Here is a 19018-nt window from a genome sequence, read left to right on the forward strand (position 1 = left end):
TAACCACCTCAAATTGCCTTCCTTATAACTTATAAGGAAGTGTTAAGTATTTTCTTACAGCTCAAATTGACTTTGAAATCTTAAACTAAAATTTCCATCAGCTAGTGAATCAACACCCCTGTGCTCCTTTGTTAACAATTAAGAAAACAGTTAAGTACACTTTCCATTTCCAGTTAAGGCAAATCAAAACTTGAAAAACATATCTAAAACTACTAGATAAATAAAAAGGTAGTTTCTTCATGCTGCAGTGAATTAACTACTGATGAAGATGCAATGGGAGTTACAAATACAGTATTACTCCCTTGAGGTCAGTTCTCAACACACCTGAAAACAACCTGGGTTTACTTTGCATTGTTCTTAAAATGGACATAATGAAGGAAAACCCATAACGACTGGGTCCTGATACACATAAGTAATTATTCATGCGGTCTGTACACAGAAAAGCGTGACATGACGAGACACTGCTGACACACTACTGATCACAAGGATGAGATAGCTGTTGAACTACAGCTAATACCTTCTAGCCACCAGGAAGAGGTGCCAGGACTACAGAACAACAACTTCTTGAGTACAGAGAAACAAGCTTTCAAACACAGGGAAGAAGAAATAAAGCACAGCAACCGAACACCATAAGCCTTAATAACCTGTTAGATGCTAGGAGAAGCAGGCACCTGTGCAGGTGAGAATCTGGCAAACAAGATATACCTGTGAGAATCAAAGGGAGGCCCTAGAGGAAAAACTGAGCAGTAGCACGCATTCATTTGATGACTGGCACAGGAGAGGGTGCAAATGAGGAGCACGTGTGATATGCAGGGGGCAGACACTGCCATGGGACTACTAAATACTACTCACTCAAGCCCGGGGTGTGTTGAAAGCAGTGAGAGACTTTCCCTTTTTTATGCTACAAGATAGTAAAGGTACATGAAGGAGCTTCCTTGAATAAAATGCCTCACTCAGAATCCTGTAATGCCAGTCCTTAATAAGAATAAATGACCTTATATTTGATGGGATAATTTACTGTTTGCCTGCATGACTCTATCATAAAAGACAGCTTGCCGACAAGGGGAGGGGGGAGAAAAAAAGAGCAGAAGCTGACTGCAAAGCTTCAACTCAAACATTTGCTAGATTCACTGAATAAAACCAAAGCAAACTCAGAAACTTTGCCGTGCTGCCAACCCTCGCAGGCTGAGTTAAACGCAACACAAAGAGCAAGAAGGGGGTTAATTTGTACCTCCAGGCTCCCTGGCTTTGTCACAGCCCTGCTATTTTCCGTGTTCGCTGCAAAATGAATAGCTGCTGGGAATACACAAGCCCAAAGCAGCCGCACCCCAGCCTTCCCGGGCGTGCCTGGCGTGTCCCCTGGCAGCCGCCGCCGCCGCAGCGACGCTCCGCGGGCCTAGGGGGCGCAGCGAGCGCGGCGACGAGGGGCAGCGTCCCGCCCGGCGCGCGCGCGCGAGAACGAGGGGCAGCGTCCCCTCAGGCTTGCGCGCGCGGGAACGAGGGGCAGCGTCCCCTCAGGCTTGCGCGCGCGGGAACGAGGGGCAGCGTCCCCTCAGGCTTGCGCGCGCGCGGAGGCGAGTGAGAGCCTCCCTTCAGGGTTCCACGCGCACAGCCGTTACCGGAGGGGCGAAGGGCAACGCTCCCCCAGGCGAGCACGCGCGCAGCCGTTAACGAGCGCGACTCTTTAGCCCTCCCCCCCCCCGCCCCGCGCGCCTGCCGCCCAATCAGCGGGCTGGCGGGGGGCGGTGCTACCGGAGGGGGAGGGGTGGGGTGTTAGGGCGATGAGCGTTAGAGGCGGTTGCGGGCAGATGCTGCGCTCGTGGTCGGGCAGTGCGTGTGTGTGTGTGTGTGCGCGCGGGCGCGCGTGGGGAGGGGCAATATGTGTGTGTAAGCGTGTGTGTGTGTGTGTGCGCGCGCGCGGGAGGGGCAGGCCCCTTCCTCCTCCGCCTCCAGCGCCTCTGGAGAGCAGGCGGGCAAACCTGTATTGAAATGAGCCCCCCCGCCCAAGTCCTGACAGTTCCACACACGTACCCCCCACCTTCCCGTAGCGCCCTCCTTAGCTCCGCGGCGGGTGTTCCCCGCGCAGGCACAGCCCCGTTTAGGTGTAGGTCAGGGGAAGGTGGGGTGAGGCGCGCTGTGTGTTTGGGGAGGGGGAGCTCTGCGGGCTGCGGAGAGATGAGGGTGTGTGTGCGCGGGAGAGATGCGAAGGGAGAGCGAGGAGACGCGGCGGCCGGGGGGGGGGGGAAGCGTGTCTGCTGGGCTGGCGGGAGGTGAGAGGGGAGCGACGGTGTGGGGCGGAGATGGCGAGGTACGCGCCAGGCAGGGAGGGTGGGCAAAGTGCGAGCGTCCTGCTAGGGGAGAGTTAAAACCGAGGTTGTGTTGGAAGGAGGTGAGAAAAGTTCAGGCTGTCTTTCGGGGGGCAGGGGGAAGAGCTGACAAGATTTTGTTTGATCAACCTCACGCTTAGGTTCTTTGTTTTTAACTTGTTTTTATCCTGGGTGTTCTTCTTTTATAACTACTCATATTCTTTGTAATACTGTGGAGAAGGAATCTCCCACGAAACTTTTCCCTTTACGGTAGGCGGGACTGAAACAATACCGGACGCATTGTTTAAATGTTAAAGCCTTCGGTGCCTTTTTTTTTTTTTTTTAATTGTGTATGGTTTTACTGCCGCTACTGCTGCTGTTGTGATAGCGCTTTCCCTCTTGTGTTTACAGCTTCTGTGGGGGAGAGACGCTCAGAGGAAGAACCAGGATCCCTGGGCTGCATAAACAAGGAAGGCAGGAGTCCATCTAAGCAAAGCTGGAAGGATTTCACCTTGTTGCTGTTTGTTTTAGGAGATTTTCCCTTCCCCCGCCCCGGACACTATCCAGCTGAACGTTTGTTTCGTTATTGCTTCCATAACCGGCCAGAAGAAAAACGCTTTACATGTGAGAGGTGTTTTCTGTCGTGGTCTGCCTGCAAGACACAGACCTGCACCTATCCTCGAGGAGGAGGGAAATAAGATCAACTGAGGTTTTCCCTACCTCCGGCTGAACGTGAGAGTTCAAGTGACACCCCCACTGGCCTGTGGCTGACTGACTGCACAGCTAGCTGGAATCACAGCCAGAGCTGCTAAATTTACCTGGTCGAGGACTCTTCAAACCCTTCTGTTGACGGTAGAGACTTGTATCCAAAGGAAAATGGGATTAATATAACCACGCAGAGCTTTGCGGGGATATCTGGAGACTACTCTGTCTGCATGGCTAATTTTGAAATTGTCTGAAATAAATCCTTAGCGCAAGGAATAGCGAGATACTTTCTCCTCATTTTAGTTTTTTTTATTTTCTTTGTCGCTTTTTTCCTTGTACAAGAATTTAACACTTCCATAGCAAGCTTTTTACCGGGGAATGGGATACATGCCGGAAAACTCGCCACGCTTCATAAAAATCACAGAGGTAACAGTTTCCGTCATCCTTGTGGTATGAAAGGTACTCTTTGGATTGTCTGCTGGTGGCTAAGATGGATCAGTCTTCCTCTGTGCTAAAAGATGCGGATTTACTAAAATACTGACGCCGATAAACTTACTCCCTCTCTGCTGAAGGCATTGGATGTGATAGTGCAGAGAAACATGTGTTTCACATTTCTGACTGGTTGTTTTGGTGCAATCAATACCTCCACAAAATACATTGACTTAGGAGGTGATACAGTGAGGCATACGGAGTGCTGCTTTCGGCTTGCGTGCAAAGTGAGCACAAATCAAAGACTCCTGGGTTCCTGTAAAGTGGGGGCTTCTGTTCCCCCAAAACTCCAGGGCAAAGGCAGCGGGCGATGTTCCGAAAGCACCAAAGAGAACCCGGCCTCGGGGTGCGGAATGAGCAGTGACCAAAGCGCTGTCAGGAGCGGCAGGCAGTCGAATCGGATGGGGATCAGAGAGGCAATAATGGTTGGAAGAAAGGTGGATCGCGAAATTATTGCCCGAAGGAATAGCTGGGGAGACGGCATGATGATAAAGTTAAACTTCTGTTTCTTCTTCTGTCGGGGATGGTGGGCGTTTCTGTTGCTTCAGCTCCACATGTTGCAAGCACTGGCACAAGGTAGGGCTAGAGACATTTTTGTTTATAGAAATGCTGCATCTGCCTTCTAAGAGGAAGGAAATCTCTCTCGTGTAAAGATATACCATTTTACTTTAGCCCCATCAGAAATAACAAACTGCAGAATTCGCACTGAGCTGATTTTATGTAGAAATGGTTATTTCTTGTACACAATTGTTCCTTTATGGAACAGGCGTTTACAAACTGTACCTATATGTTTCTTCCCCTTTCTTGTCCTCCTATCCTTCTCCTATCCCCCCATCTCCCACAAAGAATCAACAGCCTTATCGGGATCAAACCTGCCTTTTTATTTATTTAAACGTGTCCGTACATTTCTGTTCCTTTTTTTTTTTTTTAAGGCAGCATAAGAGTTAACTGCTGGTTGTGTGTGTTTAAAAACACTCTGCACTGAGATAAGTTATTAGGAGAAAGCGACATAAATCCACCGACTAGAACTAAGTCAGGCATGTAAAAGGAATTCTTTAAACATATGAGGACCATTCTATGTGAACCTCGGTTCGAGCATTGTTCATTTCTCTTGGATTGCCAAGTAACATTTAACCGAGACAAAAACTGCGATTGATTCGTATCTGGGCATTTCCACATCAGAGATCCTTGCAGTCAAATGAGTCACTTGTAAACGAAGGGTCAGAGTCGTCCAATAGACTTTAAATATCAAGTGTCAGTCACTTTGCATCTAAATTCCCTTCTCAAAAAATTGCCAAATGTAGCTTAATTCTTAATAATTCTTTGACAGAGTAAACAATAAATGGCAGGCAGAAGCATTACAGTTGGCTGCACAAAATAACACGCTGAACAAATGCAGCTTTCACTTTCTTTGCTGGGTTGAGTTTTATTGCTGTGTGTATTGTCTGACTGGAGTGGTATGTGTGGTACAAGGCTGAACTGTGTAGTGTGGGACAATAAGTTATTAAAAGCGGAAGTTAATACTCTATAAAGGGGAATGGGCTTTGTGTTTAATTCTTTGGTTTTGAATATTTCATAGGGAACAACACTGCATTCAGTTTTAATAACTGGATGGTCTTGCATGTTGAGGAAGAGGGGTTACAGAGCCAAATCTACTGTCGTTTGCCTGCTCAGGGTTTACTGCTGCACCCTCTGAAAGTTTTGAGCCGCAGGATACAAAAGAGTTTTAATCCAGTGTTTAATAATGGACTCCACCCTCATAAACCTTTCTCAATGCTTTGTTTATGCTGTCATTCCTATTCCCAAACTACTTATGCTGAGGCCTGCATGCCCTTACAGGCTATTGTTATTCTGAAACAAAACATACCCAACATAATTCTCCCTGCAAATTAAAATTAACATTTCTTTTTTTCTTTTAGTAGTTGTTGATAGATGCCAACATGATGCTTTATTTTGAAAGGCAAGTGCTTGACCATGCTGTTTACATTAAAAATGTAAAAAAATTTAATTGAGGCCAGTTTTAGGTGCAAGTGATTCAGGAACCAATTCAGATGTCTTGTAAAACAGTTTTCTGTGGTTTAGTAGTAAACTAGCCATCTTATTGGATTAAAAAGTGGATTGAAACTTTTGTTTAACACATAGTACGGAAAAATATTTCAATATAATATTTCAGATTACTAAGCATTCTCAGTATTATCAGTTTTAGATAATACATTTCTCTGGGAGTTATACAGTGTTTACAAACTATCCTAAAGAGAAGTCCTAACACCAAGTTAGTTTTGCCCATCAGTAATTAAGGGGGGAGGGGAAGCAAAGAGAAAAAGCTACATTCTTTCTGAGAGAAATATTGGTGTAGATAAACGTATGGAGCTTAGTAGCCATTAAACAATGAAAGATAAACAATTAGATTATGCAGGAACAAAATAGGTTTTTGTTGTTATATAACACAGAAAATGAGGAAATACTCATTTTACAGGTAGTTCTTTAAAAATTCTGTAACACACAAGCCAATGTGGAAGTCACACAAACCAGTGTGCAGAGTGCTTCTATGAGATTGTCCCAAAATTTGTATTCATTTGTAAGTCACGGTTCTTTTGGCTCTTTGAATTCTTTAATATATCCATCATTTTTATGCCAAAATTTACTTTAGACAGGAAATGACAATTTTTATAAAAGTCCTGGTTCTATGAAAATGGAAATTCTGTAACAACCACCAAAAGTTTTTAATGGAATGATGTGGTCATAGGCATGAGAGCATTACATGACTCCGATCTTTTTATGTGATAAAAAAAGGAACATTCTAAATATATGAGCCATGATTATTTTGAATGAATCATAATACTATGCTATAACCAACTAACATTTATGTAATAACTATCTCAGCATTAAAGAAATAAAATATTTCAGGCATACTGAAATGCAGAGTTCCTTAGTTCATAGGAAACATTGGATAAAGTCATTGAGATTAAATATCTTGTACTGTAAAGTGAATGAAAAAATATTTTCAACAGCGACAGGTTGTTTGAGTATTCTCTAGGCTTGAATATCTTCTGCACAAAAGCAGATCTAGAGGAGAAATGTAAATAAAACAACTAGTAAATACACTTCGTGCTTAGCTCTTCAGCTTCTCTGTTTTCTCTGGTAGTTGCGTTACATAATTAGGTATAATGGTTTATATGATGTTTTCCATTTCTAAGTGAATTTACTTATTATGAAACATACAGTGGTTTATTGTACTGGATAATAGGGTATTCCCTTCAAACCTTAGTATTGTTAGTGCAGGCCTTCTCATTATGGAAGAGTTTTTCTGAGAGGAAGAAAGTGACGGATAAGAAAGGCTGTGGCTTGTCCCATGAACATAGTCTGGGATGGTACTCTCACCTGTGTCCTGGCTGCAGGTCTGCACAGAAACCCATTCAGACAGTGCACGTGTCTCACCCTGCTTTCCACATTCCCCATCTGTGAATGGGAAGCTCATAAGGAAAATTAACCTTTAAGAGTCTGAAAACAGTTGTACCTTTCTTTGCTTATTCAGTTCTTTATGTCTGCTAGCCCCTGCCATGATGCCACTTGGCATTTTTGTTAAATATGAGTATTAGGTGCTAGCTAGCCTCAAGTCATTGTGTGTCATCAAGTAGTGATGAGATGCTAATTGATAATCACTATAATTACTAATTTAGAATTTGCAAGGTGATGGTAAAAGTGAATCATTTCAACACAGTAACTAGCTACTGTACTTAGAAGAACACTGCAGTGACCTCTAGCTCAGTGGTCTAGTGTGCCTATGCATAGTCCTGTTGAATACTTAGAGTTCACTTCAGGACTGGAATTTATTAGTTATGTATGAGATTAACAAACACTGATGACTATTAAGGTACAAAATGTTTACTAAAATACTTGAATATTTGTATGGAAACCAAAAAAGTCCGCTTGTTTAAATAGGTTGAAGGTTGCTAGAGGCTACTCTACATGCATCTTAATGGCTTTAAGTACCTTCCCAATGTCTTACTTTTGTTAAAGAATGAAACAATGCTTAGAAAAAAATACTAATTCTTTTGGATTGATGGCTGTAGCTCAGAATGATTTTAAAATAGATAAAACCAGTGCATAGCTTTAAGCTTTTTTAACAGGAGATGGTATCTTTAAATATTAAGAAAGAGAAGCTTGTCTGATTTTTCTTAGTTTAACAGAAATGGAAGTGTAATCTTTTCACTTGATCAAATCTGTAATTCAGAATTGTACAAGGACCTGAATGCGTATTTGAGGTGGTATGGAGATCTATTATGCTTTGATAGAAACAGTGACATGGAAGGTGGAAGAAAATGTTTCTGGAGTTCAGCTTTTTAATTCAAATATTTAGTCTGCTCTAATTTGTACATATGCTAAGTGTAGGAAGCCTTTTCAAGCAAATTTCAAAATGCGCTTGACATGTAAAGATGGTAAGTAACTTGCAAAGAGTATTGAGGTGTTAGAAGAACAGAGGGACAGCTAAATGTGGTGGTTGGTGACACTTATTTGAGAATGAAAGGCATTACGAATTAGATGCTGAATGATGCATTTTTATTTCCAAAAGATTCTGATATTATTCATTGGAAGCTCATTAATTCGTAGTGGATTTACTTCTGGTGTTCCTTTTCTTTAGAGGAGCATTTAAAAATGTGTTAGTTTTTAAACACGTGAATTCTTTATGTATATGATTATAATTATTAAAAATGGTTTTAAAGGAGTAAATACAAGCCGCCTCTATATGGATATGGTGGAGAGAGTGGGCTTTTTTGTGTGTCTGTATCATGTGACTTCCAACTCTACTGTGGTAAATCTTTTTGATTTATATGCTTATCTTTTGCTGAAAAATGACTAATTTTCAAGACTTCTCAAAGCAAGTTAAAAGAGATATGTATACATATGTAATAACATTTTAAGTACAGTGTTTCAGACAGTTTCTTGAGAGCACACTGTAACAGTATTATTAGGGGGCAGGAGGACCATGGGCAATAGATGTTTATCTTGTTGTCTTCATGCATTACCAGAAGACACTTAAACCAGAAACTAACTAGGTAAGGAGAGGGAGGTTGTAGCAGTTCAGTCTCAGAGTTAAGTTGTGGGACATTTACATCACTTAAAAAAAAAAAAAAAACACAGGGGGAAGGGAATCTGTGTCCATCGTTTGTTGTCCTTGAAAGGTTGTTCTGGAAGGTTCTGTCATCTCTGTGTCTAGCCATGTATTTTGAATAACAAAGGCATTGGCTCTTATTTTAAAGATTATCTGACTAATTAAGAAAAAACTAGAAATTTTAATAAACAATCTGAAGCGAATTATTAGGAATCTGTGAGTGAAATGCTTGAGTTTTGTATGTCTCAGAGTTTTATTTTATTTTACTGTTCTTATCAGCACATAGGTACATGTCTATAATGAACTATTGATTACTAAATTCATGAAAATAATTTATTTTAGCTTGTATACAGCTGTGCCTGAACCATGACATTCTGAGTGGACTAGCTGTTTTGTTCACTTTGGCCTTTTTGCTGTAATGACTCTGTGGGCAGACGGAAGGCAATGAGATTCCACGTGGAGCAAAATCCAATCCATGCTGAGTTCATTGCAGAAATAGAGCTTTCTTCCTCCCTCTGCATATATGCATAAATATAATCTATTTAAGATAGTTTTTAACAAACAAATTGATGATAACTTTGTTGATCCCCTCATGGTCCTTTTAAAGATGTTTTTTCTTGAAGTTATAAGTTAGAATAACTTTCATAAAGTTAAAAAGACATGTTCAAAGATGAGAAAATGCCAAAACTAAGGTTGCTTGTGCAACTTAATGTGAACTCCTTACGCATGTGCATTATGATTAAGTTTAAATTGATACGTACTATTTTGCTGTCTACCTTAGTCAGAACTAAGATTGAATAATGCTCATTGCTCACTTTTCACTGTTTTGCTTTCTTGTTCATGCTTGGTCCCATCTTTCATTTACTTTAGCCTTTTAAATTCAACACAAGAAGACTTGTGCATGGGCTAAAGAAAGAACTGTTAGCAGCTATAGTGCTGCACTGGATTAAACTACTTATCATTATTACAGCTGGAAAGCACATCAGTGGTGAGACTTGGTTTCCATTCCTGACTATAGCGTACTTCCTAGTGAATAAAGACTATTCTCTCCCTTTGCCTCAGAGATGTCTGCACCACCCATAAAACTCATGCAGAATAAAAATAAAATGCTTTGAAAGGTCTGTTCCTGAAGAAGTTGGGGTTTCTGGGGTTATTTCTGCCTGTGCTGATGTTGGTCTTGTTACAGACTAGTGCAGACAATTTCATAATTTTCGTTTTGTAGGAAGTACTTTTTTTCTTCTGATGAGTGGCCCAGTTAAATTTGTTACAGTGGAGGCTTGTAGTGGTTGGCACCCTTTCAGTATATTGTTGGCAATGTTTTGTTTTCCCAGTTCATTGGTTATAAATAGGTGTTAAATAGATGTGATAACATTTTTTTCATCTAAGTAAAATTTTCACATTCTGTTATGGACATGATCTTTGAAATGTCACATTCTCAGAACTTCCAATAGATTCCATGGAAATTAGTGTATGTAGCATTCGCAGGTCTGCATTCAAGGGGTTACATAGCTGAGAGAGGAAGAGCCTTTTATTTTAAAGTGCACAAACTTTATATTATTTTTAAACAAACGTGCCTGATTTTGTAAGATCTATGCATTATACAAATGCTTGGCTTCTACACATGCTTGCATACTGTATCTTGAGTATTAGTGTTTTTGGTTTACTAAGAGGTAATTTTCTTTTGCCATTGCTATAAAAATAACAAACCTATTACTAGAAAATATAGTAGTTTGCTGCTAATCATACGTCTTATCTGTGAAATGCCCCTGAAACGTAATACAAACAGCTCATTCATTAATATTAAAAGTGTAGATTGTCAGCTGGTTTAGCTCCCTGAACTAGCTCAAACTGGGGTCAGAGAAGCAGCAGGAACAATGCAAAAGAGGTGATGGGAATGTGTGGCTAGGGGGCATGACCCTGGGAGCACTAAGATCAGTTTAAATTGTTAGAGAGCTTTCAGACTTAGACAAAACACAAGGCATTATACACTTCTTTCTTAAGTTTGGCCTAACTGAAGAACTGGCCTAACTTCTTTCTTAAGTTTGGAGGTCAGTGTTCCCGGGTAGAAAATAGAAAGGTTAGTGCCTTTAAAGGGGTGATTCAGGAGACTTAACATTGGATTTCTTCTCTGGAACACCCTTTAAGGGAATTTATTCCTCTGTCAGAGGGAGGTTAGGAAGCAAGTCTTCCTAACCTAAACTTCTAAGATGAGTGCTAAAGTTAGGCGATATGAATGTTACCCTTAATTCTCCTGTATCTCAGTTCTCAAGATCTATAATGGGAATAATGATTTTTGTCTCTATCTCTCTGTCTTGTTGACTTGTCTTGTAAATTCCACAGATACTACTTTTCAGTATTTGTATTATAATATGCAGATTCAGCAGGTAAAAATGGTGATATGAGCATCAACAAAGGAAGACTTTATGTCACTTTATGCAAAATGTGTAAGTGGATTCTACAATTTTATGGTGTGTCACACCATTCAGACAACTTTTAAAGTGCCATTCTTGGTAAATGATAAAGCATTTGTGGTTTTTAAACAGATAACTTGAATCTTTAGTCCTGTTTGTCACATTTCCTTGTTCTAATAGCAGACAGCCTGTAGATTCTGGTGGATAAATCAATGTCCTGTAGGTCAATGGGACGTACGGGACACCGCTTTATAGTCCCTCAAGCTATAAACCATATTTTTTAATAAACTCCTAGTTCTTACAAGTTATCAAGAAAATAATTTGTTGGGTGTAGCCTTTTTGGACTAGAAAGTAGGGAATAATGTTAAATAGTTCAAGGACGCATGGCCAAATCGGTTACACGCATTGATTCCAGGAAGAAATTGAAGAGTTTGTAACTCATTATTACACAAAGAAGCAGAAGAGCTGGTAGGCAATACTTCCATCCTAAGATTCATCTTAACCTAATTCTGTACACCGATTAGCTAAGAATGTTGAGGCTTTGATAATGAGTCTTTTGGGCATTGTGTACACAGGAAATCTGTTCAGTCGCCTCAGTATTTTTTAAGAGAAGGTACTAAGAAAATAATGGAGCTAGAGTGCAAATATTTCAAACATGTAGACATACAGAAAAAATACATTTCATTATACTTGTACTGTTTGCTCACCTAACATTTGCTTCGATATAGTTTCACTGTGCCAAAGTCATTGCTCTCTTCCTTGCAACCTGGGAGATGCCGCATGTTTCTCCTTTCTTACCTGTGAGGAAGTGCAAAGGAGATTGAGACTAAATACTTCTGAAATAATTAAATGGTATCCAGTCATTAGAAAGAAAATACATGGTGTTATGCTGTACCTGCAGTTCAAAGACGATACTGACTTATTTGTCATAACATGGGACAGAATGGCAAATGCTATTCTGCTATAGTCTAATTGAAGTGGGTAGAATGAGGTGAGGGGGATTCTCTGGCAATATTGTTAAAGGTCTGTATTGATTAGCATGATTTTAAGTCCTCGTGGACCTGTGCATGTAAAAGTACTACTAACTTTTCTTGTATAGAGCAAGCAGATTGTTTGGGACTGTTTTCTTTCCTTTAGTATCAAGAGGTTGAATAAATTCTGATTCTAACCTTTCATGCTAACATAACATTTGCAAAATAGTACCCTTGTGCTTTCTTCCCTGCTCTCCCTTTTGCTTAGGAGAAACTCTTTGTCCCTCAGCAAATACCTCCTTTAAATTCTTCAAGCACTTTTTTTCTATGATGCATAAACAAAACTTTACAGTAGCTCAGTTGGTGATGCACTGAAAACACTGCTGTTCATGTTGATGAATACTGCCTCATTGCTCAGATATATGCCCATCTGCGTGTTTCTGACTATTGTCCTCAATTTGCTTTATCTTTTTGTCCCAGGTTGATACAACCTCTACCATAATGGGGTTCTGGTCTGTGATTAGGGCTCCTAGATGCTATTGTAATACAAATAATGTCTACTGCTAGTAAAAGATTGAGGTGATAGTTTAAAACCCCTCATTCTACTTGCAAAAGGTAGAGCAGATTCCTTAGTTATCCTCTAACTGGTCACAGAATAGCTTTTCTAGGACACTTGTATTATCTGAAGCAGGGTTTTTATTGTGCTGGAAGACCTTGTTCACAACAGATAATCAGAAAGATTGTTTCATGATGGATTATCCCAGGCATTGTTTTTCAAAAATGTTAGATAAGACTAAGAGGCAAAAGATCAAGAATAGTAACTCCTGTGTTTCACCTTCTGTCAAGACATTTTTATCATCAAGAAGAAGTTAGATTTGTTTTTGAAGAGGATGTAACAGAAGTTACAGCCTTTTTAAAATCATTTCAATGCCTGCCACTTCAGACACCAGATTTTGAGGTAAATGACATAAACATATTTCTAATTTTCCATTAGATTTTTTTAAAAATGTAAACACGTCTCAAGTGGAGAAAAATATTTTGATTATTGTTAAACTTATTTCCTGAAGCAGCAAGTGCAACCATCATTTTTTAAAATAACATTTTAAAAAGAAAATAATATTCTTCCTAGTTATCTTAAACATTTTTATTATTTTTTTATTAAGTTCTGCACTTTATTCTCTCTTGTAATTAGTGTGCAAGATGCTTATCTTTTAAGAACTGCTTCGGAAAAATCTGTGCTTTTTTTCTTGAAAAGGATACATGTATTTTACACAATAACTTCCTGAAGATGTAGACTGAGAGAAAGTATTTCCTATTCACAGTGCCTGACCATGGGACGTTTCTGCTAGTGCTGGTTATCCATACAATAAGGCTAAAATTCCACTCTTAAACATTTTTGTTCATTGAAATGGGAAAACGGATTAAGTGATTCTGCCTTTAATTCATAGTTCATCAAACAAAACAGGCTGGTGATGCTATTGTTTAATGAAGCCATCAGCAGAAGTATGTTTCAGGTGATGAAGGATAAGTCTCCCATTATTCCACAAATTTGGAATAGCAATGAATAATAGTGATGTAGATTTCATATCTATGCATTTTGAAAACATATCCTGAACTCATTTATACAGTACTTAAGATCTTTATTTCAAGTTCCACTATACCATTGTTGATAACCTTTCAGACTTATTTTTTTTTCATTATACATGATTTATTATTAGCATTTGATTGGTCAGATATTTATGCATATTTTTCTGAATCTTCTGTTGAGAATTCTGAGTTAATGAGAGTAGAAGCAGGTCAAACTCAGAAATTTTAGTGCTGGTAGTTCAACATTACATTCACTATGTAAATGTATCATAATTAAAATAAGATGCCATGTCAATCTTGTTCAAGTTTCTCATGACTATAATTTTTAGCTTTAATATGCAGAACATAACGGTGTCTTCTGCTACCCCAAACCTGAACAGACATAGTTATGGCATACTGTTGTCAATAAAAGTCTGCAATATTAACTGTCATACCCGTTAAAATTTTAAGACCGCAAATCTTATTATTCTGCTACAGAAATCCAGGCAAGACCTAAAACTTAAAGTTTTGGCATTTTTAAGTCGTTGAGGTGCTATACTATAAAAAACTAGTGGAGCAGCCAGTGAGAAAATTTAAGATGGTTCTGAAATTGTGCCATTCTAATCTCATGGACAGAGATGGATACTTTCCATCTACAACAATGCAGAATGGGGGCTTGGTGCTTGCGGAATAGCTGTCACCAGCAAATGCAGTATCACTTTCAGCTTAAGTGCTCTTTGACTGAGAAGAGATAAAACGCTTTTTTCAATTCATTTTCTGCATTTGCCTTATTTTTGAATACATCTGTTTTAATATTTCTTTTCTGTAGTGAATTTCCACTGTAGGTTGGCAGTCAGTGAGGAAAGACAAACACACAACAAATACATAGGCAAGTGTCACTGTGAAAGTAAAAACAGTGTCAATAGAGAATATGGTAGCCAGATAAAGGTTTTAAATTACCTGAAAATCATGGCTTGCCTTAAATGCTGAATCCAAAAGGACTCAATGAAATAAGGATATTCTTTGGTCTAGGTTCTACTCTCTTTGAGGTATAACTAAGTAGAGTTGTGTTTCCATTGCCCTTTGAATTGTTAGTTGCACTGTGATAGTTATTAAATCAAGGACATCCTTTGGACAGGAAGCAGGAGTTGTTTTTATATACTTACAAATGACAAAATACGGAAGCTTTCACAAACTGACAAGTACAGTAATAAAGGGAAGTGATCTATCAGTATGAATTGGTGGCTGTTGAATTAGGAGATAATATTTTTACTCTTCTGATTTTATTTTGTGGCTCAGTTACGTAAGTTTCAGTGTACTTTTCAGTGTGGAAAGAACCTATCTGCCAGGGTGTATTCTGATCTCAGCTAAGGTTACATCACTAGAAGTTTTCAATTGTCATGTGCTAGTATAGTTGGGTGATAACCAAAAGCTTAGCTTCTCTTGATCACTCTCTGCTGAACCGGCAAGGAAAAGAGTAACTGTCACAGTTTGTGCTTGTGTAGTCTTGTCAAAAAGGTTTACTAGGTTAAGGAATGAACAGTGATACTTTTTATTATTTAATATTTGTCCCGAGGGTTTAATAGAAAAGAGGTCAAAGTGTTTGTATTGTATATAAAAAAATGGAGCGCTGAGTATTTTTGGATTTCCACATCTGTAAGTGAACTTGTTGTGAGCCTGTTTTCTTACCAGAACTTTTAGTGTTTTAAATATCTTGTTGTAGAGCTGCTAGTCTTTCTAAATACTGATAAGCCAGCTTTTGTGCAAATGTTCACTATATTGGAATAAGTGTTAGCTGTCATTTTTTTTCATAATTAATGGCATACTACTCACGTTTACTTGAAATTCATTGCAGCATGAAGTGAATAGGCATTGGTGCTTTGGTAAATTATGGCATATTGTGCATTCTTTATAACCAATTTATCAGTGACTATTGGGGTTGGGCACATGTAGTGCATCTAGTTGTCAGTTATACTTGAATGTTGAATTTATTTAACACGCAAATTTCTATGTGTACCAAAAGAGTTCTGTGTGAACTGTTAACCTGTGACAAAGGCGGTGGATATTATATCACTTGAGAAAGAAAGAAAATGTTTTTTCTTTGCTATTGTTTTGTTGTAAACCAGAGGTAGTGCTGTTTTAAGGACCTAGGCGCCGTGACTGAAAGAGCTCCTGAAACCAGTGCTGAAGTTGCCAGATATGGATTTCCAATAATTCAGTCAAATCTTATATCCTTCGTGAAAAGCAAATGTCAATTTCATATATATTTGCAGCTTTCAGTAACTTTTCCTGACATCCAATAGTCTCAGCAGCCCTGAGGTTCTGAGAAAGTGGCTCCATGCAGAATAAACTCTCACGCTTTGTATGATGCCGCATCAAGGCAAATAAAATATATGACATATAGCTCATCTGTGCTCATGTAGTAAGGCTAACAAATAGAATGTACTGTACATAAAAAGAACTGTCCATAGTAATTTATATTTTGGGGTTTTTAGAAGCCTTGAGTGTGTTCAAGCCCTCTGAAGTCCTAAAACTGATGCTGGTTGGATGTACTTTTACTTTTCATGCTTTTGTATACAAAGTATTATTTCTATGTAGAGAGAAGTTTTAAATTCACATATTAGTATTAGATATGTTAGTGTTTTGCATAATTATGTTTTCCAAAATTGCATTTTAACATCTCTGCCCTGTTTTTAATAATTCTTTTTCAACAGGTTATTTTGATGTATCTTAAAGAATGTTTTGTGTCATTTGGGATTGAGTTAAATAATTGTATCCTTTTAGGTTTTTTTTTTTTTTTTTTTTATTATGTGGCAGTTCAGAAAGGTGGCCCTCAGGGTGCAGTGTAAGATGGAAAATATTGTCCTGGCATTAATTTCCACCCTTAGTTTCCTCTCCCCTACTCAGTTGCCTTCACTTGCTCCTCTCAGTTCTGCTGGCAGAAGCAATGCTGTGATAAAGGAAGAAGTAAAATACACTGAACACGGAGTTAAGATGCAGAAATAGCATGAATAGTGCCCATTGTTAACAAAGTCCATCTAACAACATGTCAGTTTTTAGAATGCTCATCTTGGAGGCCTCCTCCTTCCTTCTGGGGGGTTTATTTGTTCACATTTCACATTAACTTACCCCAAATTACTGTAAGATGCTTTTGATACCTAAGTTGAAACTTTTAACTTTATGCAGTATTTGAATTTTAAACAACTCATTCTGCTGTGTACAGTCAATGCATATTTAATTATATAGACCTTTCAAACTCTTTTTTTCACAAAATTAACAGGCTAATCTTTATTTTTTGTTTACTACTAGTGAAAAATTGCAATATATTTTAAGAATTTTAGCCTCACATTTAGATCGAAGCTGTTGCTGTTGTACACACAAAATATTCCTTTATAAACTTTTCTAGTTGTCTAAAACTAAGTGAAAACAATGATATTGTAGTAATTAACTTAAGAACAGCATCTTGATGTTTATGAAAGTCACAATTTTTTAGGTAAGTGATATACTAAGTGATTGGACTATTTTTGCTTCAATAGAGACATTAATGTCAGTATCTTGCATTATGCATCATACTGTAATTTACTAGGGGAAAAATCAAAATTAATTTTTATGATTTAAATGTATATGTTGCTGGATTTCAGATTTCTAAGCATAATTTGAATTTACGACTGCATCTAACTGTAGTTTCATTTTGTACCTCATTTATTGACAGAGAGAAACTGTATAAATTGTGTGATCTTAAATGCAGATCCCAAATCTCATAAATCTGTATTGTCAAATGTAATAATGTTAGAGTCAAAACACTCATGGTTATTACATTACTTAGTCATCATTTTTCATATCAATGTGTGTGCAGTAGTTCTGTCAGAAACAAAGCATTTGGATCTTTCAGATGTACCATCTTTGAAGACACAGCTAAAGGCAACAGGTTACAAGCTCTGAAACCTTGGCTCTGAATCTTTGGTAAAGTGATCCATCATCACTATTGGTCAATTATTAAATGTCCTGCTAAATTTTGGGGGAAAAAATGAAGTGCATTATTACATTTTCATGTAGCACAAAGAAGGTCTTTGGTTTTTTTTCCTTGTATAGTGCACATCATCTGTATTTTAGAACTTGCAAAAATGTCTTAGGCTAATCACAATAAATCCTTTCGGTAGGGGGAAACTAATGACAATACAAACTAATATCATAAAAAAAGGTTAAGATTTGTATGGCTTGATTTAACATGGTAAGTAATGTAATTTTACTAGTATAATGTGGTATGTAAAAGTAGGTGATTTTAATTTGAGCATATATTCAGTAAGCCTCACGTGTAAAAACATTCTGTTGGATGGTAATTTTTACTTTAAACTGATGTGCTGCTGTTACAAAATTCTTATTAGTTTTGTTTTAGGCATTTAAAAGCTTGAGCTGTGTCAGGGAAGTTTTCAAACTCTTTTTTGGCAGAGTAGTTAATGGGTACAATAGGGATTACTAATAGGTATTACTCAAATTATACAGATTAATCCCAGTGAAGTTCTATTCTTTAATGTCAGCGTTTAAAATGTTCTTCTGTGTCCATAACCGTGGGTTCTCTGGCTTGACTTCTGACTGTTGCTCTGATCTAATTTCTTGCACTGAAGTAAATCTTTTTTTCTGTGTGTGGAAAAGTATGTAGTTCAATAGATTTCAGGAACTGAAAAATTAGCCTGCCTACTCAGATTGGTAATGGAAGTAATACCCTTTCCAGGTACATTAATTAATTAATTAATTAATATGCATTCCAGATACCTTAAGTAATACCCTTTCCTTTTAGCCTGTCTTTAATTTTTTCATAGTTACTGCAGTGATGTATACCGGCAGAAAGGTTGTACTGTGTAGGAGACGATAGAGATACTGCATAAATACCTTTCTCCACACTGGAAGGTGAAGAATCTTTTCTAGAGTCCTTATCTATAAATTGCTCATGCTGTCCACCTGGACAGAGAACAGAATAAATTTCTCATGAATCTGAAAATTATAGGAAAAAAGTTCAATAGGAAAACCAGCTATAAGCTGCTGGCTCTTGCAGATGGTTATCTAACAGGAACAGTCTCTAGGGATTCCAGAGGAATGGAGCCGTGATGTGGATTTGGAGGCTCTGCAGTTACGTCTCCATCACTCTTCAGCCCCTCAGGTTACAGTTAGTCTAGCCTGATTATCAAAATGAACATCTGGTCTTTGGGTTTGCTTGTAAACCACAAGTTTCTTTATATCAAACTGGATTAGTGTTGTAATACTTAAGTAGGGTGTATTCCATCAGTCCTTTGAAAGGGACATTTGCTTACTAAATATCCTCTCTGATCTGTATTGTTTGGAAGACTGTAGATAGGGACAAGAGTTTTATTTGGTCACTGTGATTATAGTGGCAGGGGAATCCTCTACCATTTATCTTCTTTAGTGTTCTCATGGCTATTTTATCATCTTGGATCCTAT

The 19018-nt window shown here is 38.4% G+C and overlaps 1 protein-coding gene across 1 annotated transcript in view; it reads left to right on the top strand.

The window, feature by feature from the left end:
• Positions 1 to 3329: 3329 nt before the first annotated feature.
• Positions 3330 to 19018, top strand: part of SDK1 (sidekick cell adhesion molecule 1) — a 432196-nt gene continuing 416507 nt past the window's right edge. Inside the window, exon 1 of the mRNA XM_067306719.1 lies at positions 3330 to 4076. Within this exon, the coding sequence (XP_067162820.1) occupies positions 3611 to 4076 (466 nt within the window). The 5' untranslated portion in view covers positions 3330 to 3610. The remainder of the gene's footprint in view (positions 4077 to 19018) is intronic.

This window comes from Apteryx mantelli, chromosome 16 (assembly GCF_036417845.1).
Source record: "Apteryx mantelli isolate bAptMan1 chromosome 16, bAptMan1.hap1, whole genome shotgun sequence".
Classification (NCBI taxonomy): domain Eukaryota; kingdom Metazoa; phylum Chordata; class Aves; order Apterygiformes; family Apterygidae; genus Apteryx; species Apteryx mantelli.